Here is a 21057-nt window from a genome sequence, read left to right as displayed (position 1 = left end):
TGGTTCATCAGCAGATGACACTTTATCATTACAGACGGGATAGTCTGAGGCACTGCAAAGCATTTCAATCATATCACCCCTGAATCTTCTTTGATCTCGACAAAATGCATTCATTTCTTTCAGCCTCTTGGTAGCTCATTCCTTGAAGCCCTGGAATCAGTTTGATTGCTCTTTGTTGGACTCTCTCCTGGGCCACAAGTCCCTTTGGTTCCTTGGTGCCCAGAATTGGACACACAGCGGTCTCACCAGTGCTTTACACAACCTCATCATAACCTCCTTGGTTTTGTACTCTACACTTTTGACTATATACCCGAGCATTCTGTTTGCTTCCCCATAGTGTCTGGTTGCTGACAGCGTGGAGTCTATTCCAGTTCTATTCCCACCATTTGTTATTTGGATCCTACATTTTTGAGACTGACATTTACCACTTTTCTGTCTAGGTCTGTATGCAGTATCTTTTGGGATTTCTTGGGTGGCTGAAAGATTGGTTTCCTTTACAGCAATGCCTAATCACATGTCTCTATTGAGAGAAGAGAAATAGAAACAGAACAGTTAACTAATTAGCCCAGCAAGCTCCTGCTATAGCAAGGCGTTCCCATCACCATCATCTGCTGTGTCTCAAGAGCCAGAAACAGGATTCTTCATCCTCAGCCTAGCTTTACACCTCAGAGACTACACCAGTACTTTGAGCTTCTGGCAGAAAAGAAACGCTACAGTCACAGAGCTCTGTGATGGGATTCTTGACCTGACCGAGTGGCTCTGCATGGACAGAGAAATGCTGGGAATGAAATGGGCTTGTGTGTCTGGAGATGGTTAGGAATGTAACTGGAGGCAGAGGAGCTGACAGTTATGGTACAGCTGGCTCTGTATGTAACTGACATTTTGTCAGAGATACAGTGGAGCTCAGTGTAAGCAGTTTAAATAACACAAGTCTTAGATAGCAGAGATTGTTTCAGCAAACAGATACTGGTTCAGCAAAACACTAAATATGCGTAATAAAAGCACAGGATTTTGTTGCATCTCTAAAAATGCTAGTATTGCTGGTTCAGGTCACGGTTAATAAATATTTGAGCAATATACAATAGAATTTGTTACAAAAATTAAGACTAACAAATAGAATCCAGGGTTTATCTATATATATATATATATATATATACACACACACACAGTATATATATATTAGTGTGATTGCATATGAGGAGGGAGTTTTTTTGATGGGTAAAGAGCATGTATGACTATTTGAAAGTTATTTAATAAAAGCCCTGTGCGAGAGGACTGTATACTCCAGATGAATGGAGTTGATCTGCAGTGTACCTAGGTGGCAAAGTAAACACACAGTCCGATTGTAAACACAGTAATCAGAGTGGCAACATGCAGTGGAATTTAGCAGTGTACTAGTTTGAGACTTCTTGCCATAAACAAAAACACATTGCTACAGTACACTCCTCAACTCAACACAAGTTTTGTATTTTCATAATTAGGCGTCCTGGATCATCAAGGCTGTACTGAAAATGCTTTCATTAGGAGCGGCAGCAAACTTGTTGGGATCATTTAGAGAATCAGGTTTTTTATTAGATTGCAGGTGCATTGCAAAAGACAAGTACTAGGAAATGTGCCTCCCTGTACACTATAGATGTGCAATACATTAATAAGGAACTTGGCTGTTCTTCGTTTGCAGGGCACGTTTTGTTGCACAATGCGTAGACAGCTGTACCAGACCAAATGTAAGACGAGCCTTCCTGTATCGCACTACTTGAAGGCAATGACAGGAAATTCATACAGGTCAATATTTACATCACGTGGGATCTGTGTACGTTTACTTTGCTTAGAATTTCAAATAATTTATTTTTGGTATCTGGACATTGAGTTATTTGATACACAGAAACACAAACATGACCATCGTCTGTTTGGCAACTATCAGGCCTTGATGAAAACGAAAGCTTGTGCCTCTATTGATTTCTCCACACAGCAACCAGTGGGATTGCTTCATCTGCATCAGAGGTCAGAAAGCAAGCCGCTATCAGGCAGTGCCAGGGAGCCGGCAGAGAGATGGATTCGGTGGAGGTTAAAGGCCCCTGTACACAAAAGGTAAACAATTCTGTGGGAGTGGAAAGAGCTGCCCATTTTTTAGTGCATAAGAGATGGATTTCCATGTTTCAGACACCATTATCTCTGTTACTCCTAAAAAGTGTATACTCACCTTCCTTGTTGTCCTGTGTCTGTTTACAGTAGTGCTACAGTACCTTATAACAAGGGAGCCCTGCCCTGGCTCTTGTGGCTTTATTACAAGTTATCTTATTAGGCTCCTAGCGGGTTGATTTAATCAACCTATAAAACTGCCAGATCAAAACTACAGCTGGATTTTGAAGAACTGGGGAATCATCCTGTAATGCATCAACCACTTCTGTAATCCAGGGGGATTCCCTGGTGCAGTAAAATGCTCTAAATATAAGCTGTGGTTTATCCAGGCAGGACATCAGTTGTTCAAACCTGTTTGACAAATATTCACACTGATTTAAAATGTATCACATATAAACAAATAGGCTAGCCTATATTGTACAATGAAGTAGTTGTGTGTAACACATGGGTGGTAAAAGTGAAAGTTTAGTTTGGTTTCCTCAGCCCTACAGCTATCACAGCAAGCAGTTCTTTAAAGACGGAGAGTCAGTTTGACACCATGCAGACCTCCTTCCTTCTGTCTGATCTGCTGTGTGTTTCCGTGTTTCCAAAATCCCCCCATGGAAGCAAATGTCTCATCCAAAGATATACTTGGAATGTGTCATTTATAGTTTGTTTGGTGGTACTGTAAACGCTCTTAGTAAGCAAACCAGATCAAAACTTCATCATACATTCACAGTGGAAATAACAAAGGTGCAATTACTGGCAGCTACTCAGTATTTTACAAACACAGTAAACAGGATACTACAGCCAATATAAACAGCTAGCAACAGAAAACATGCATTTACTTTCTTTAGCAATGGTCAAAACTGAGGGGCCGACTATGAACTGAGCCACAGGTATTAAGGGACCAGACCAATCTTCAATTCTATTAATCATGCTAGGCATTTCATTGCACGATTACTAGCACTGAAGATTTAGGAAAAGTGGATTATGATGTGAGTGATTCAGACTAGGAGTGTCTTTAAAAACAAGATCAGCTTTGTTATGCATTCTGTCTTAACAGTGCTATAGAATGAGGCTTCAACTTCTACTGCACAGGCCTCTGAATGGCACCAGGATCAAATCCCAACAATATGTTCAATAATTAGTTATTGAAAAAGAGCAAGACTTGACACGTGCCATTTTTCTGCAGTTTGCCTAGTTTGTTATTTAAAATAGCATACAGATGGAAAACACAACAGCACATTGTCCAGGGCACACCCACTCACACCAACTGAGTCACCTGAAGACTGCCCTCAGACAGTTTGTATTTTCTTTGGTCGTAGTGTACCTATTTGATGTACAGACTGACAATATGTGCCAGACTAGCTCCCTACTGCCAAAGGATCAGAAAGAGACACAGAGAGAAAGAGAGAGAGTCGATCTATCCCAGTAATGTCAGTTTCATTAACCTGTGCTGTTTCCAGGGCTTTTAAGACACACACTAAAAGACTATGCCATGATAGCAGGGGAAGTGTTTAACTGTGTAGAAATGGCAGAAAAACAGGGTCAACCACCTTTTCAATATGACTGGGGAGCGGAGCCGGGTAGATGCTGGAGTGGAGCAGACATTTCCAGCCTGCTCTTTCACAGCGCTGAGAAGAACCGAGACCGGTTTTATTTATTTTTCTAAATACATGTTCAGCCAATGAGTTTGCACAAAAGAGTTATAAAAGAAGGTGGTGACAAATACAGATGCAGTTACGTTACAGTATTTTCCATCATGCCTGTGCATGGTAGCCATTCGTTTTCCAGTTTCAAACCAAAATGAGGCACTTTTATGTTTTGCAGACTTGAATTTTGTCTGGAGGGAATCAGCGCAGTGTGAAAGAAAGAGCGGAGGACATTATGAGTGGCGAGTGGAATGAAAGAAAGAGCGGAGGACATTATGAGTAGGGGTCTACTTAAATCGCGGTAAATTTACGTATTTTTCACGGGTATGTTGCGGAATAAAATTAGGATTTCGCGGACATGTTTAAACATTAAATAAACCTAAGTAGACAGTATTTCAGAACACTATAAAGCCTAAAAATAGTGGTACTTGCTTCCTTACTAAAACAGAGTGCTGGCATTTGTTAAAGGCAAGTATGCAGCATCCCCTTGCAGTTGACTTGCCCATACATTGAGACTGCACGTTCTGCATCCACTGAATTGGTTGGAAGTTAAGGCAAAGCTTTGCCAAGTTATACAGATGTGGAAATTGATTAGAAACAGCCCAAAAACTCGGTTACACAAGGGCATCTGGCATACTTTAATGAAGTCAATGTATGCAGCACGTTCGTTGTCATGTTATTTGTCCCACCCAATAATTCATTTTATTAGTACCGAGTCAAAACAAAGAAGAAGTGGCTATTCGGGTCTAAAATTCCAACTGTAAACAGCAGGTTGAAGCGAGGTGGCTCTGCTGGATCGTACTGATTTAACTTGCAGACAGGAATACTTCTTGTCTGCGCTGACTTTCCAGTTTGGTTTCTGAAAGCTGTTTATTTTACATTCTGTTCAGTAGCCTCTGTAGTAGCCTTTTGTTTAATGTGTAATTCTGAAGCTAAATAGCAATCGATCGTATTTTCTCCAAATACACATTAAGATATGGAAAACAATTACCTCAGTCTGCATGTAGTTTATTTGGGAAATATCTTGAAACGATCATCAGCTGAAATATAGTTTGCTTTCTTTGTCGTCCATTTCTACTATTTTACCTCCAATGCTGAAAACTAGATTTTAGCAACCTAAATGAAAACAATGCAGCACCAACTTTGTCCCGCCCCCTCCTGCACAGTACAGGTCACATAAAAGCAGTAAAGACGCACTGATAGGCTGATTAAAACGTTGTCATTGGAATAGTAAACAAGAACGTTAACTGCTTTGGAAAATTTATTTTGTAAATGTTACTTGTGGACATTTTTTGTTCGTTTTTTGCTTAAGTGGAGTGCACAGGGGACAGCGAAGGAATAAAAATGGGATATCTACAGAAGGAAGATACGTAGTTTGCGTCACTTGCGTTGTGCAGTAGTTCATTTAAACACGTTTTTTTTTTTTCCTCTCCGTACTTGTTTGTATGCATTGGCCCCTAAGAGGTGAATTTCGCTGTGACCCCTCAATTTCACGATTTCCGCAAAATCCGCGAAATTGCGAATTAGGTAGGTCCCTAATTATGAGCGGTGAATGCAATGAAAGAAAGAAAGAGCAGAGGATATTATGAGCGGTGAGTGGAATGAAAGAAAGAAAGAACAGAGGACATTATGAGCGGTGAGTGGAATGAAAGAAAGAGCAGAGGACATTATGAGCGGTGAGTGGAATGAAAGAAAGAGCAGAGGACATTATGAGCGGTGAGTGGAATGAAAGAAAGAGCAGAGGACATTATGAGCGGTGAGTGGAATGAAAGAAAGAGCAGAGGACATTATGAGCGGTGAGTGGAATGAAAGAAAGAGCAGAGGACATTATCACCATTTTGTCACCACTCACATTCTGTGTAATCAAGAAGGGTTATCAAACTAAAGTTTGGTCCAGTTCAAGGGCATACAAAACAAGCAGATTGAAGACTATAAAATGAGCCTCTTGATAGGAGATTGGTTCACTATAAAAGTAAGGCAACTTCCATCCACAGGGAGCTACTCCACTGCAATACAACTCGCTCGAATCACAGCATGAAGGTCAATGATAATTTCCATGTTGAAGTTAAAGCAATACCAAAAACCAGAACATTTGCATTCCAAATAACACACACACAGCCTCTGTGGATGACAATTGCTTCAGATAATGAATTCCACATTTCTCCAGGTAAATAACACAGTGGCATGAGTGGAATATGAGCACAGTTCTGGTCCCAGTGAATAACACCACATGTGAAGCTGGTGAAGAAGGTAATCTGTATCAGTGCTACACTGCAGTGAAACAGAGACATGTAGAAACTATCTCAATCTACTACTATAGGAGGTCCCCGGTTCAAATCCCACCTCAGCCACTGACTCATTGTGTGACCCTGAGCAAGTCACTTAACCTCCTTGTGCGCCGTCTTTCGGGTGAGACGTTGTTGTAAGTGACTCTGCAGCTGATGCATAGTTCACACACCCTAGTCTCTAAGTCGCCTTGGATAAAGGCGTCTAGTAAATAAACAAATAATAATAATAATAATAATAATAATAATAATAATTATATATATATATATATATATATATATATATATATATATATATATATATATATATATATAAAGGCATGAATTCTTTTGGTGTAGTCTGAATTTTCACATGCTTGAGTGGGCGAAAAAAATAAATAAATCATTAAGTATCAGTAACGTTTTTCTTTTTGTGTTTTTGCTATTTTTTTTATAAAACAATTGGTAAAAATTGAAAAATAAAGGGCTTGACAGCGCAGCACAGGTTCAAGCAGTCCCTCCAACTGCCTGCTGTGACTATTTAAACAAAATGCTTAACACACAGCAGAAAAGCACATCTCCACATGTGTGAGTTCACCACTAACACAGCCATAACAATGCAAAACAATAAAGAGCTCGGCAAACCACCATTTACAGCACTTCAAACAAAGAGATCCATACAAGGTAAAGTCTAAACAATGTAAAGCTGAGCTCATACACTGAACAGTAGGGCTGCAACGATAAAATCGAAAATCGATATTTTTAGCGATTTTCCTCCTTATTACGATCATCGATAATAAAACTGGATCATTGATAATGGCAAAGTTTATTAAATTTCTGGAATTTATAAACTAAATGTTGCACCAAACTTCCTATATTGGCATTTAAATTACAGGATGCCACCAATATGTCTACTTGAAATACCGACACAAATACCCGGCACTAAGGTTCAAATGTATCTCCTCAAGTGCAGTGCGAAACTGATTAATTCGAAATACACGGTAAGGAGGAGGGATCAGAAACGGCTGGGCCTTCATGTCCTAAACAGCCACGAATGACAGCGTTTTTTCAACAAACTTCTGCTGCTGCATTACCCGGTCAACGAAGTGAACCAATTACAAAATCTCTTGTAAAATTCATCTGCAAAGATATGAGACCCATCAGCATTGTCGAGGGTGATGGTTTCAGGGAATTTTGCAGTGAAATGGAGTCGAGCTACAAAATTCAGAGTCGCACAACAATTTCAAAGAACATAATTAAACTGTATGATACCACTTGTGCAAATGTAAAACAAATACTGCATGATTATAAGGACATTGCTTTAACTACAGATGGTTGGACCTCCTTAGCCACCGATGCTTATGTTACCGTAACAGCGCATTGCATTACTGATTCTTGGGAACTGCAAGATTTTGTTCTGCAAACCAAAGAGCTTCGAGGAAGTCACACAGCAGAAAATGTTGCAGAGTGTATTTCAGAAATTCTGGATGATTTTAATATACACGAGTCAGTAATTGCTGTCACTACTGATAATGCACTGAACTACGTCAATGCAGTAGAAAGATATCTCAATTTGATCAACATCCCGTGTGTGGCTCACACAATTAACCTTGCTGTACGGAAGGGACTGAATACTGGACCGATCGAAAGAACACTTAACCGACTTAAAAGTTCGGCTGCACATTTCAATAGGTCACCAACTGACAAATGTCTTATGGAGGATAAGCAAAAGTTGCTCGGATTAAAAAATGACAATTTAATCAATGACTGTTACACGCTGGAACAGCACCTACGACATGATTTGCCGAGCATCCGAACAGGCTGCAGTGGCCGCTGTAATCTTTGAAAAAAAGCTATCGCATCTGTAGTTAACAACTAACGAATGGATGGTTGTTGAAAATATCCGTGAAACTCTGAAACCATTCAAAACGGCAACCGCTGCATTATCAACAGACAAATACCCCACAGCTTCAGCTGTTTTACCTCTTCAGCATATCCTGATCAATCAAGTTAAATTTTGCAGCATCTGAAATTCCTGTAATAAAGGAGATGAAAAACAAAATCTACAGTGATCTGAGTTTGAGGTACGACAAAGAAGAACGACAATCAACATTCATGCTTTTGAACAAAACGTCATTCTTTGACCCACGCTTTCACCGACTGATACATTTATCTGAACAAGAAAAGCGTCAGGTACAGGAAGAAATTCAAACAGAAGTGATACAGCGTTTTGTAAATGAAACTGATTTGGTAAATGAACATGGCAGTTATGAAAATAAAGAAGCTAGCAGAAAAACTGCGCTGTCTGCAATGGGTGACCTGTTTGGGGACACATACACCTGTGGGCAAAAAGAAACAAAGAATTGCGAAATACAACTGATGCAGGAGATGGCGTGCTATGTCAAGGAGACACCACTCTCAGCAGATAGCAATCCACTGGAATGGTGGAAAAAATCAGGCCTGAAATATCCACACCTTGCTCAACTGGCCAAAAAATACCTGTGTGTGCCAGGCACATCTGTTCGCTCAGAACGTGTCTTTTCGACAGCAGGAAACATTGTAAATAAAAAGTGAGCAGCCCTGGATCCAGAGCAAGTCGACAGGCTTCTGTTCCTTGCAAACAACATTTAAAATACACACGTTTGAATGGACAGATTGGATATACATAGTTTTTGTTTCTTTTTGGACTGTTACAATTCTGTGATCTAGTTGGATATTTCTTAAGGACAACACACAGTAAGTAACTGACTGTACATTAACATATATTTTTTTCATTTGAAAGTTTATATTTTGTGTACCTGGGTAATAATAATATATACACACTTTTATAACACATTTTTATTTTAGTTTGACATTTGACCGTCATCCGGTGTTGCCATTAGATGTTTTTCTAAACAGAGGGTTGCGAGATACTAAAACATTGTAAGAGTATAATATAGAGGTGTCTTATTTTGTATTGTAGGTAAAACAAAAATAACTCTAAATATCGATTTTTTTATCGATCGATTTGATATTGTGGGTTCAATTATCGATTTCAGTTTTTGGGTTAACCTGACACCCCTACTGAACAGTCAGACTCCTACACACACTCGTCAAGGAGTCTTATTTGTATCCCTGGAATAGACTGCAGACTTATTGTTACAATTCTTGAATGGTTCTTCTTTGTAAAAGAAAGGCTGCCTTCGTGCACAGGATACTGTCAGGTCTCTGGGCTTAGTAGAAAAAGAAGCAGCATGTAAAACAGCTGCCCTGAAAGCTTCAATAGGGTTTTTGTAAGCATGAATACAAATACAAGCACTGACATGCCTGGGACACACTGAGACAGAACAACAACCCTGCCTGCTGTCACCCAGGTCTCCACTACAACACTTCAATATCTACACATAATACCCCCATATACCATACAGAGTCAAAGAACACGAACGGCCCTTCAACACCCCCATATACCATACAGAGTCAAAGAACACGAACGGCCCTTCAACACCCCCATATACCATACAGAGTCAAAGAACACAAAGGGCCCTTCAATACCCCCATATACCATACAGAGTCAAAGAACACAAAGGGCCCTTCAACACCCCCATATACCATACAGAGTCAAAAAACACGAAGGGCCCTTCAATACCCACATATACCATACAGAGTCAAAGAACACGAAGGGCCCTTCAATAGAAGGGAGAGAGAGAGAGAGAGAGAGAGAGAGAGAGAGAGAGAGAGAGAGAGAGAGAGAGAGAGAGAGAGAGAGAGAGAGAGAGAGAGAGAGAGAGAGAGAGAGAGAGAGAGAGAGAGAGAGAGAGAGAGAGAGAGAGAGAGAGAGAGAGAGAGAGAGAGAGAGAGAGAGAGAGCGCTGGATGGGCGAACAAGCCCAAAAGATACAATGAAATACTGTATTTTTCCTCCCCCCACTGAAACACATACAGGGATTCTGGCACTGTTCCATCTCTGAGGCAGAGCTGTCTAATCTTTGTAAACAATCTGATAACAGAGTAGATCTCTTTGCCTCAGAGAAGTACTGCAGCACATCACAGCACAGCAATCCCTCGACTCTGCTTTAATAATAGGCTTGTTCTTTATTAATATTCCCACACACACAGGTTGCTACTTGCTTCAGGCCTGCATTCCAGTCTCTGCAAATGAGCAGGATGTTGTGTAATGTTACTCACAAACCCACAATGAAAGTATCACACCCTTAACCACAAACGGCTCAGCATTACTGTATGTGGCACAGAGAAACCACAGAGCTCATCTGCTCAGCCCCACACACTCTAAACAGAGGTGCGAACCGCCCCTCTTTACAGGGGCCTCTTTTGGGTTAATATAATGTAGTGCAAAGGGCCTTCCCCCATCTTTGAAATGGAAGGTTAGCAGCTCTGTCTCTCAGCAGTCTACTGTACAGTAATGCATCTGGTTGAATTCATATTTTTTATAAAACTTCAGATCAGGGACAGCAACAAATCCCCCCTGGAACACCATCAGTCTGCTGCAGTTTTGGCTCAGATCAGGGTTCACTAACTAAACGGCGGCTGTGGATAAAGAAACCTACCTCCGTCTGCAGCATCCATTGTTATTGAGTGACGACGCTGTGATAGAAGCAATCCTGTAGACAAACAGCACCCATGTTAAGCAGTAAGCGCAATAACACACAGACGTCACTACGGACTCCTTTATGATCCAAGCTGGTAATCCTAGCATCAAGCTGCTCATCAACAGCCTTCACCTGCCAAGTTTCACTCATGGAGAAGCAACAGAATGCAAAGCCAACAGATTACAAGTACAAGCTGCTTCATTGGATCTGATAGACATTGTTCTTTTCTACTCCTGTGAGACACATCAGAAACTTTTTAGCAATTACAAAAGTCGACTGTTTCACTGATTAAATAGAAATATTTGGCTGGCATATAAAGTGGATGAATTTTATCAAACAAAACAAAACAAAAAAAACGACTGGTTTCTCTGACACTGTTTTTTATGCAAGAGGGCAACTGTTCTACACACGCAGGTACAAGAGAAGTATTATGTTTACAATACAGAGTGTAATGTAACAATATTCCTGTGTGAGGCTCTAGCAGCATACACACCCCATCACTACTAACACAGCTACAATGCCCTGGAGAACCACTGTATTCATATAAACAAAGAAATGACTGGACAGCCTTACAACAGAGCGTGCGGAATCAGTCCCTGAATCTCGTCTGCGGTTTAACGGATGAAAACATTTTATGTGGGCAGACAACCATACTGTAGCAAACTCACTTAACTGAATCAGAGAACAGTGGGTGGGTGAAGGGGGGCGTGTGAATGTAGCTACCTTCTAACCCAGCGCTTCCCAGCCCTGGTCCTGGGGACCCCATCTGTCTGCTGGCTTTCATTCCTGCTGAAAACCAGCAGACACAGGGGTCCCAGGACCAGGGTTGAGAAACCCTGTTCTAACCCCTGAACTGAAACTCAGAATAGCTACAAGGATGTTGACAAAGATTATTTGAGTATACAAACAAAGTATAAAGCTGTGCAATGCTCACTGTTTCACATAGTTCCACTGTCATGTATATGGACAGCCAATGGATTGGGGGAAAACAATCAAACGCTATATTTTTTTAATTAATTTACTTTTAAACTCCGTGCCTGGCAGATCCTTACACAGCTGGCAAACTAAGCTAATGCAGCACCCACTTTGAAGCTCAAAAGTAAACAAGCATTCAAAGGGGGATTTAGGTTATTTATCAGGTATATCTCCCAACAGGTCAGCTACTTTGGACTTGTTTAAAGATGCAGTACCCCGGATGGGTTTTTTCTAAAAGTCCTTTCCTAAAACATTATTAGAATAACAAATCAGCAGCTCCAGAGGACATTCAGAACACCTGGCTGCTGCAGATAATAGGATCATGTCTGTAATATTTGAGTGAAAACCTGCGCACGGCTTTTAACTGGTTCATGCAGCACTTGGCTAAAAAACAACATGCAGAGAAATCTTGTTAGTTATTCTCAATTCACACTCTCCCTAACATTTTAAAAGCAGAATGTTGGTAGGAGGTAAGTAATGTAAATAGAAAGTATTCACAATCTGCTGTACTGTAGTTAAGCTATTAAGATGAAGGACGGATTACAAGAACAGGTATATCTCATTAAAACTGTGTACCAATATCAGTTGGCCAGCAAAGCAAAGCCGTGATCAATGACCTAGCTCAAGCAAGAGATCAGAACTACAATAGTTCAGTCGGTAAAATATTAACAAAGCTGGCTTTTTCACTGGCAAATCTGCACTTCAAAGACTAATACTAAAGCAATGAGAAAGGTCTGCTATGCATTTATCAGTTGATATGACATATTGTCAACAGACCAATCTACCTTGCACCCACTGTGCTCTGTGTACTGCCTCTCAACCCTTCACAGGTCAGACCCACAGCAAGCCAACACTATCCAGCTAAAATGAACTGTCAAAGGGGGTTCTCCGTTCAGGCTACAACAAGAGCACAGGTATGGGCAAGGATGGAGACTATCTTTACTTTCATATTTATCTACATTTTTTGATCATCAAAATGACAAAATGTCAGTAGATCACAACCAATATTATATATATATATATATATATATATATATATATATTGCAGGATAGCTTTTACTGTGAAATACATGTTCTGCTTACAAAGTTTAAATTCCTTTTTGTCAATGAACCGTTTCATTTTTGGTTAAGGCTTTTGTATGTCCACCTAAAAGAATCTCTTTGCAGCTGTTATTTTTAGAACGTGACACCACCATCTGAAATCACACTGCAGACTTTCACAGGTAGAGAATTCACAAACACGTTCATGGTTGCTTCTAAAGGCTGGAAAAGTTGTTGAGGATGTCTCAATCCATCCCCCTCTTCTGGATATTTATCCAATCACATCATACTCTGTATTCACAGCTGCCAAGAGTGGGGATGCCAATAGCCCTGCAGCTGTCTCTATACCCAGGTCTGCACTGCGGGGTAAAAATCTATTCAGTCTTCGCTCTGTCGGTGGAACACTGAACTACACAGTGTATATCAGACATTATTCACAGCTGCAGACTTCTGGGAAATTAGAAATGCATGTGCACAATGCTTTTAGTTTTTAATGCAATTCATTCAAACTTCACTTATAAAGCTCAATTTAACAATCAACATCTATCTCTGAAACAGAACATGATTCTAACCAACCATGTCGATCACTCTCTAAAAAGAAAAAGAAGGGATACAAACCAATTACAATACTGCACATGTGCTCCATTGAAACCAGTTTATTATATATTATTTTATCATCATCACCACCATGCATTATCCACTTGTACGCACCACTTCCCATTCCTGCTATAGCAAACTGAGGAGCTATGCTTCCAATCAGGAGCTCTGCTGCTCTTCAGCTACTGTATGGAGCCAACAACAACCTAAACATACTTCCAAAAATGCTTTAGGAAACAACGCTGCCATTCCCAGCACTGTTACAGTATAAGCTCAACCCTGCCATTCCCAGCACTGTTACAGTATGAGCTCAACCCTGCCATTCCCAGCACTGTTACAGTATGAGCTCAACCCTGCCATTCCCAGCACTGTTACAGTATGAGCTCAACCCTGCCATTCACAGCACTGTTACAGTATGAGCTCAACGCTGCCATTCCCAGCACTGTTACAGTATGAGCTCAACCCTGCCATTCCCAGCACTGTTACAGTATGAGCTCAACGCTGCCATTCCCAGCACTGTTACAGTATGAGCTCAACCCTGCCATTCCCAGCTCTGTTACAGTATGAGCTCAACCCTGCCATTCCCAGCACTGTTACAGTATGAGCTCAACGCTGCCATTCCCAGCACTGTTACAGTATGAGCTCAACGCTGCCATTCCCAGCACTGTTACAGTATGAGCTCAACGCTGCCATTCCCAGCAGTGTTACAGTATGAGCTCAACCCTGCCATTCCCAGCTCTGTTACAGTATGAGCTCAACGCTGCCATTCCCAGCACTGTTACAGTATGAGCTCAACCCTGCCATTCCCAGCACTGTTACAGTATGAGCTCAACCCTGCCATTCCCAGCACTGTTACAGTATGAGCTCAACCCTGCCATTCCCAGCTCTGTTACAGTATGAGCTCAACGCTGCCATTCCCAGCACTGTTACAGTATGAGCTCAACCCTGCCATTCCCAGCACTGTTACAGTATGAGCTCAACGCTGCCATTCCCAGCACTGTTACAGTATGAGCTCAACGCTGCCATTCCCAGCAGTGTTACAGTATGAGCTCAACGCTGCCATTCCCAGCAGTGTTACAGTATGAGCTCAACCCTGCCATTCCCAGCTCTGTTACAGTATGAGCTCAACGCTGCCATTCCCAGCACTGTTACAGTATGAGCTCAACGCTGCCATTCCCAGCACTGTTACAGTATGAGCTCAACGCTGCCATTCCCAGCACTGTTACAGTATGAGCTCAACGCTGCCATTCCCAGCACTGTTACAGTATGAGCTCAACCCTGCCATTGCCAGCACTGTTAAAGTATGAGCTCAACGCTGCCATTCCCAGCACTGTTACAGTATGAGCTCAACCCTGCCATTCCCAGCTCTGTTACAGTATGAGCTCAACGCTGCCATTCCCAGCACTGTTACAGTATGAGCTCAACGCTGCCATTCCCAGCTCTGTTACAGTATGAGCTCAACCCTGCCATTCCCAGCACTGTTACAGTATGAGCTCAACGCTGCCATTCCCAGCACTGTTACAGTATGAGCTCAACGCTGCCATTCCCAGCACTGTTACAGTATGAGCTCAATGCTGCCATTCCCAGCACTGTTACAGTATGAGCTCAGGGTCTGAGGTCCAACATCATGCCACTTGAGGGAATATCTGAAGCACCAAATTACAAGAGATAGTTTGTAGATGGATGTCCTGTCCTGTTACAGTAAACATGTCCTGTCCAATTGACTTTTATATACAGTGTTCAACTACATTTTGCTATGGTATGCAAATTGATTAAGGAGTGCTATTTGAAAATAAATACAGAAATAAATAAATAATGCACACAGGCCTGACCGTGAACTTAAACTAATTACCTTAGTGTCGAATTGAACTGGGTTAGGGGTCACTGTAGCTCAAAATAGCAAATACAAATCTCCCAAAGCGCAGCGCAGTATACCGTGTTATAAGTAAATAACAAACAATGAAAAAACAAACAATTTAACTTACAATACAAGCAAACAAACCGATCGCTAGTATTCTCTGTGCAGTGCACCCAAGTATATCCTGCCGCTACAGGCCATCCCATACCTGTCTTTTCAAAAAGTGACCGTGTCTTCCCACCTAAAGCGGACAGAAGCAAACGCTCAAAAAAAACAAACAAAAAAACAAACAAAAAAACACCTAGACTCGCAAACCGACTGTAAAGAATCTGCTTGATTTACATAAATACTATAGCCAGTAATTGAACATTAATGTGACACGCTGTTTACAATTAAAATCCTGGTGCGTAACATTTTTATTAAGAGATTAACACATTTCATTTTGCCGAACTCTGCCTTGCTTAATTCAGTCGGACGCTGTTTTTTTTTTTTGTTACATAACCAGTGTATTTAAATTACACAAGGGGAATGCTGTGGTTACCCAATTTTGTTTACGTTTTAACACGTATTGCTGTTTTCCATATTTTAAACAGTACCTATCGCAGCGAAATAGCTCTAATCCCCCACCCCTTCCCGAGACACTCCCCGGATCTGGGCGGGACTCGGCGACTCCAAACCGGGGCATATCCACAGCCCGAGTACCGAGGCCAGGTGGGGATTCGACACACGCATTGAAATAAAAATGACAAAGCAAATAAACGATAACACCACATGGTGACAGAAGTAACGACCACCTAGGGGCTAATCACTACTACACCCCAGAGAAGAAACCAGCAAGTACAAACACACATAAAACCACCGCTGTTACTGAACCTATCTATGAGAAACACACACACACATCTCCCGATTATAAGCATCAGTCAGTAAGCCTATCTCTCCAGCAACGCAGCAGCAAGCCTGAGGTAAAAAAAAAACACTGACCTGTCCAAACTGGTGATACGCGCAGCTGTTCTGTCTGTTCACTTGTTTCAAACGGATGCTGTTAGTGTTATTACTGTTATAATTGTTCTCTTCTTAACGGTACGGTTATTTAAATCCACTGTCAGCTTGCGCGTCCCGAGTCCGCCGTTTCCCCTCAACTCAGTCCGGGGAGAGAGGGAGGAGCTGCTCGACACCGAAATACCGCCCGCCCTGGAGCGCGAGCAGGAGAGCGAGCTGGAGAGCGAGCGAGAGCGGGAGAGCGAGCGAGAGCGGGAGCGCGCAGCTCCGCCCCCCCCCCCCTGCGCGCGTGACGCGGCGGTTTGAAAACGGGCAGCTCGCCGCGTGCACCCCCCCGGCACGAGCTACATCAAATTCATAACGGCAGGTCAAATTATTACGAGCGCTTTCACTGGGACTTATTACACTTTGCGATGCTTTTACTGCGGGTCATTTTCACAAGGGAGCTTTCATTCCAGAGAGCTGTCTTTAGAAACATCTGCGTACATGTGTAGGTACTGTACACTATACTCAACGAGGAACCAAAATATATTCAACAATAAACGAGGGAAGCAGGGTTATTTGTGTGCTCGTCTAACAATATGGAAGAAAATGTAAACTTGTTTAGCAATCCTTTAAAATGCTCTTTTAGTATGTGATAATGTGATATCCTGTAATAATTGTAAGTCGCAGGGCGTCTGCTAATAAATAAATAAATAAATAAATAAATAAATAAATAAATAAATAAATAATAATAATAGTATTGGTAAAGGGGTGCTGGCAGGCGAGTGGGTCTCCATGCTGCTGTTTTATAGCCTCTGGCTCCATCTTGTGGCCAGTCTAGGGTATTGTACGTTATTGTACAGTAGTTTGTGTATTTAGCAACCTATGGGTATAGTCACAATTACCACCAGGCTTATTTAACTTATTTATCTATCTGTCTAACTATAGATAGACAGATAGATAGATATTATAACTAGAATTTAGCAAGGTGTTGAATGCAGTGTGCACATGGCTCTGTGTTATTGTTAGCAAGGTGTTGAATGCAGTGTGCACATGGCTCTGTGTTGTACTTAGCAAGGTGTTGAATGCAGTGTGCACATGGCTCTGTGTTGTACTTAGCAAGGTGTTGAATGCAGTGTGCACATGGCTCTGTGTTATACTTAGCAAGGTGTTGAATGCAGTGTGCACATGGCTCTGTGTTATCGTTAGCAAGGTGTTGAATGCAGTGTGCACATGGCTGTGTTGTACTTAGCAAGGTGTTGAATGCAGTGTGCACATGGCTCTGTGTTGTACTTAGCAAGGTGTTGAATGCAGTGTGCACATGGCTGTGTTGTACTTAGCAAGGTGTTGAATGCAGTGTGCACATGGCTCTGTGTTGTACTTAGCAAGGTGTTGAATGCAGTGTGCACATGGCTGTGTTGTACTTAGCAAGGTGTTGAATGCAGTGTGCACATGGCTGTGTTATCGTTAGCAAGGTGTTGAATGCAGTGTGCACATGGCTCTGTGTTGTACTTAGCAAGGTGTTGAATGCAGTGTGCACATGGCTCTGTGTTATACTTAGCAAGGTGTTGAATGCAGTGTGCACATGGCTCTGTGTTGTACTTAGCAAGGTGTTGAATGCAGTGTGCACATGGCTCTGTGTTATCGTTAGCAAGGTGTTGAATGCAGTGTGCACATGGCTGTGTTATCGTTAGCAAGGTGTTGAATGCAGTGTGCACATGGCTGTGTTGTACTTAGCAAGGTGTTGAATGCAGTGTGCACATGGCTGTGTTATCGTTAGCAAGGTGTTGAATGCAGTGTGCACATGGCTCTGTGTTGTACTTAGCAAGGTGTTGAATGCAGTGTGCACATGGCTCTGTGTTATTGTTAGCAAGGTGTTGAATGCAGTGTGCACATGGCTCTGTGTTGTACTTAGCAAGGTGTTGAATGCAGTGTGCACATGGCTCTGTGTTGTACTTAGCAAGGTGTTGAATGCAGTGTGCACATGGCTCTGTGTTGTACTTAGCAAGGTGTTGAATGCAGTGTGCACATGGCTCTGTGTTGTACTTAGCAAGGTGTTGAATGCAGTGTGCACATGGCTGTGTTGTACTTAGCAAGGTGTTGAATGCAGTGTGCACATGGCTCTGTGTTATACTTAGCAAGGTGTTGAATGCAGTGTGCACATGGCTCTGTGTTATACTTAGCAAGGTGTTGAATGCAGTGTGCACATGGCTCTGTGTTGTACTTAGCAAGGTGTTGAATGCAGTGTGCACATGGCTCTGTGTTATCGTTAGCAAGGTGTTGAATGCAGTGTGCACATGGCTCTGTGTTATACTTAGCAAGGTGTTGAATGCAGTGTGCACATGGCTCTGTGTTATTGTTAGCAAGGTGTTGAATGCAGTGTGCACATGGCTCTGTGTTGTACTTAGCAAGGTGTTGAATGCAGTGCGCACATGGCTGTCAATGAATTCAATCATGTAGAGGAGCACAGAAGAGTGGAGGATACAGGGCACACCCTGGAATCTGGTTAACTGGAGCCAACTGTTTTTAATTAATCTTTATTTCTACAAAGATACAAAACACTAATTACACCAGCAGGGCTTCCCCCCTGCCACAGTTACAATCACTCTGGTCACTGAGACACACACACCAGCAACCACAGACAACTCCGGGCTGGACGGCCTGCTGTTGGAAAGCCCCTCTCTCATACAGGCCAGTGCAGCTGGCGCCCCTGGCAGTTTGAGGGGTGAATGTGCTGGAGCGGACTGTGTGGTGGCTCTGCTGTCAGCCCCCTGGGGTGAGATCGGGGTGCGGAACGCCCCCTCTACACCCCGAAAGCCAGCTGCGCCTCCTGCTGCTGCCCGTGGAGCTCCCTGGCGCGGTTCTTGAGCGCCTCGGCCTTGGCGTCGTCCTGCGGCGCCCCCTCGCCCAGCTTGAACATGCGGCTGGCGTTGGCGCAGCCCCACACGTGGCCCAGGTCGCAGGCCCGCAGTGCGTACCGTAGCGCCAGCCCCATGTCCCTGCCCAGCCCCGGTGCTCCCTGGATAAACAGAGCGCTCAGGTTGAAGCAGCTGGCCGCGAAGCCGCCCTCACACGCCCGCGTGTAGTAATCCCGCGCCGCCACGGGATCCACCTTGCCCCCCAGTGCCCGCCCGTCGTGTGCCAGCAGCCCCACGTTGTGGCACGCATCCACAGACTTCTTCCCGCCCTTCTCACAGGACTTGAGGAAGCAGGAGTACGCCGTCTTCAGGCACTGAGGCAGCCCTCCTGCAGAGGGGAGAGGAGGGCAAGTCAGAGTGGGAGGCAAGGGGGGTTAGAGCTGAGAGACTGGGAGGGGGTGTGGTGTGGTGTGGTGTGGTAGGCTGCAGTTTGCAGAGCTGAGGCAGTGTGCTGTGGTAGGCTGCAGTTTGCAGAGCTGAGGCAGTGTGCTGTGGTAGGCTGCAGTTTGCAGAGCTGAGGCAGTGTGCTGTGGTAGGCTGCAGTTTGCAGAGCTGAGGCAGTGTGCTGTGGTAGGCTGCAGTTTGCAGAGCTGAGGCAGTGTGCTGTGGTAGGTTGCAGTTTGCAGAGCTGAGGCAGTGTGCTGTGGTAGGTTGCAGTTTGCAGAGCTGAGACAGTGTGCTGTGGTAGGCTGCAGTTAGCAGAGCTGAGGCAGTGTGCTGTGGTAGGTTGCAGTTTGCAGAGCTGAGGCAGTGTGCTGTGGGTGCTGCTTGTCGCTTGGCTCGCACCCTTGCCCGTGGTATAATAGGCTCCCAGTTTGTAGCAGCTCTCTGGGTGCTCATTCTGCTCACAGTTCATCTTCAGCACCTGCGCCGTCGCCTCGTAGTTCTTCTTCACGCCCTCCAGATAGTCGGCCAGCCGCTGGCAGCCTGTGAAGAGTCACACCCGATCACTCAGGAACGGCTGAGCAACAAGACAGACACAGGTCCTGCCAGAAAGGGGCTCATGCTATTCAGGATTACTGAGATTCAAACACAGTCCAAATTAAAGTGCTCCCGTCTCAATACACACCTGACTTGGATATTTTCTGGACAGCTGTTTGTTAACATTAATATACAGACACACAACATTAAAGCACTATTAATTCAATTATCATCACAAACGGAACGTTCAGCTATTTGCATAAATAAATCCCTGAATAATTCACCTTCCGGATCCTTCTCCTTGTGGCACTGGAAGCTGTACTCGATCCCGAGATTATCCAAGTACTGCTTCACCTCTGCCTCGTTTTGGAAATCGATCAGTCCTGCCATGACTTTGGTACCTTCCTATTATCGATTACTATGAAACACGCTTTAATGAAACAACGCAAAACCGCGATATCTTTCTCTTCTGATACTGACAGATCAGAGGGCAGCCCTGCACCTCGCACACTGAGGAGGATGCGAATCTAAATGACTACAGAAGCACAGCGCGCTCTGTCTGCGTGCAAGCCCACTCGTGTGCAGGTAAACGATGACCTTGCCGGTCTCGTCCGCGACTGATAACCCACGTGTTGAATCTTTCCAAGGGCACTGCAGACTCGGGGTGGTTTTCGGGTTTGTACCAATTGGAGCGCTGACACTGACAGCCAGTAAGACGTCCGTGTGCTGTTTAAATCAATGAGAGGGACGCCAGCTACAAAGCACACTCAGCAGTCGCTGCAATGGTAACCTTAAACAACAGAATGCAACCTGACCTAATCTGCCCTCCACACACACGTATCACGTACATCCGACGAGGTACCTCCGGGTCTCCGTAGCTTGTGCTCGGACGGAAGAAGACAACACACGGCTTCCGCCGATACAGGAAGCGCATGTAGTTCTGAACACCACGTGGTGTTGACGCTAGTCTGTATTTACAAGCCTAATCAAATGAGCAGAGGCAGGAGACATCTATTACATAGAAGCAAACCCGCGGATCATCGTAGGGGGTCATCAAACACCCACTAACCAAGGGTTCACTAAAGAGTGGAGACATGTTGGGGACCCCTCCGATACAGCAGTGCGGTGTCTGGCTGCTGTCTGT

General features: G+C 43.4%; 2 protein-coding genes across 3 annotated transcripts in view; both read right to left on the bottom strand.

Annotated features, from left to right (window-relative positions):
• Window positions 1–16334, bottom strand: part of LOC117417280 (ras-specific guanine nucleotide-releasing factor RalGPS2-like) — a 70988-nt gene extending 54654 nt beyond the window's left edge. Inside the window, exon 1 of one of the 2 annotated variants that reach the window (XM_059035211.1) lies at window positions 16075–16334. The gene's annotated coding sequence lies outside the window, so the exon portion shown is untranslated. The remainder of the gene's footprint in view (window positions 1–16074) is intronic. The other variant, XM_059035210.1, reaches the window with a different exon arrangement.
• A 2261-nt stretch (window positions 16335–18595) lies between these two features.
• Window positions 18596–20837, bottom strand: LOC117417403 (cytochrome c oxidase assembly factor 7-like). Its single transcript, XM_034029545.3, has 3 exons — window positions 20198–20837; window positions 19779–19919; window positions 18596–19320 (listed from the first exon to the last, which is right to left on the bottom strand). The coding sequence occupies exons 1-3, from the start codon at window positions 20301–20303 to the stop codon at window positions 18878–18880; spliced, it is 690 nt and encodes a 229-aa protein (XP_033885436.1). The 5' UTR covers window positions 20304–20837; the 3' UTR covers window positions 18596–18877.
• Between the last annotated feature and the right edge of the window lie 220 nt (window positions 20838–21057).

This window comes from Acipenser ruthenus, chromosome 12 (genome assembly GCF_902713425.1).
Source record: "Acipenser ruthenus chromosome 12, fAciRut3.2 maternal haplotype, whole genome shotgun sequence".
Classification (NCBI taxonomy): domain Eukaryota; kingdom Metazoa; phylum Chordata; class Actinopteri; order Acipenseriformes; family Acipenseridae; genus Acipenser; species Acipenser ruthenus.
The sequence above is the reverse complement of the archived record's forward strand: the minus strand, read 5'-3'. Positions and strand labels throughout refer to the sequence as shown.

Excerpts from the sequence above, each read along its gene's own strand:
- LOC117417403 (XM_034029545.3), bottom strand. The coding sequence starts at position 20,303 with ATGGCAGGACTGATCGATTTCCAAAACGAGGCAGAGGTGAAGCAGTAC. Across the intron at positions 19,920-20,197 it reads CAAGGAGAAGGATCCGGAAG|GCTGCCAGCGGCTGGCCGAC; the intron begins GTGAATTATTCA and ends GACTCTTCACAG. Across the intron at positions 19,321-19,778 it reads CTATTATACCACGGGCAAGG|GAGGGCTGCCTCAGTGCCTG; the intron begins GTGCGAGCCAAG and ends TCCCCTCTGCAG.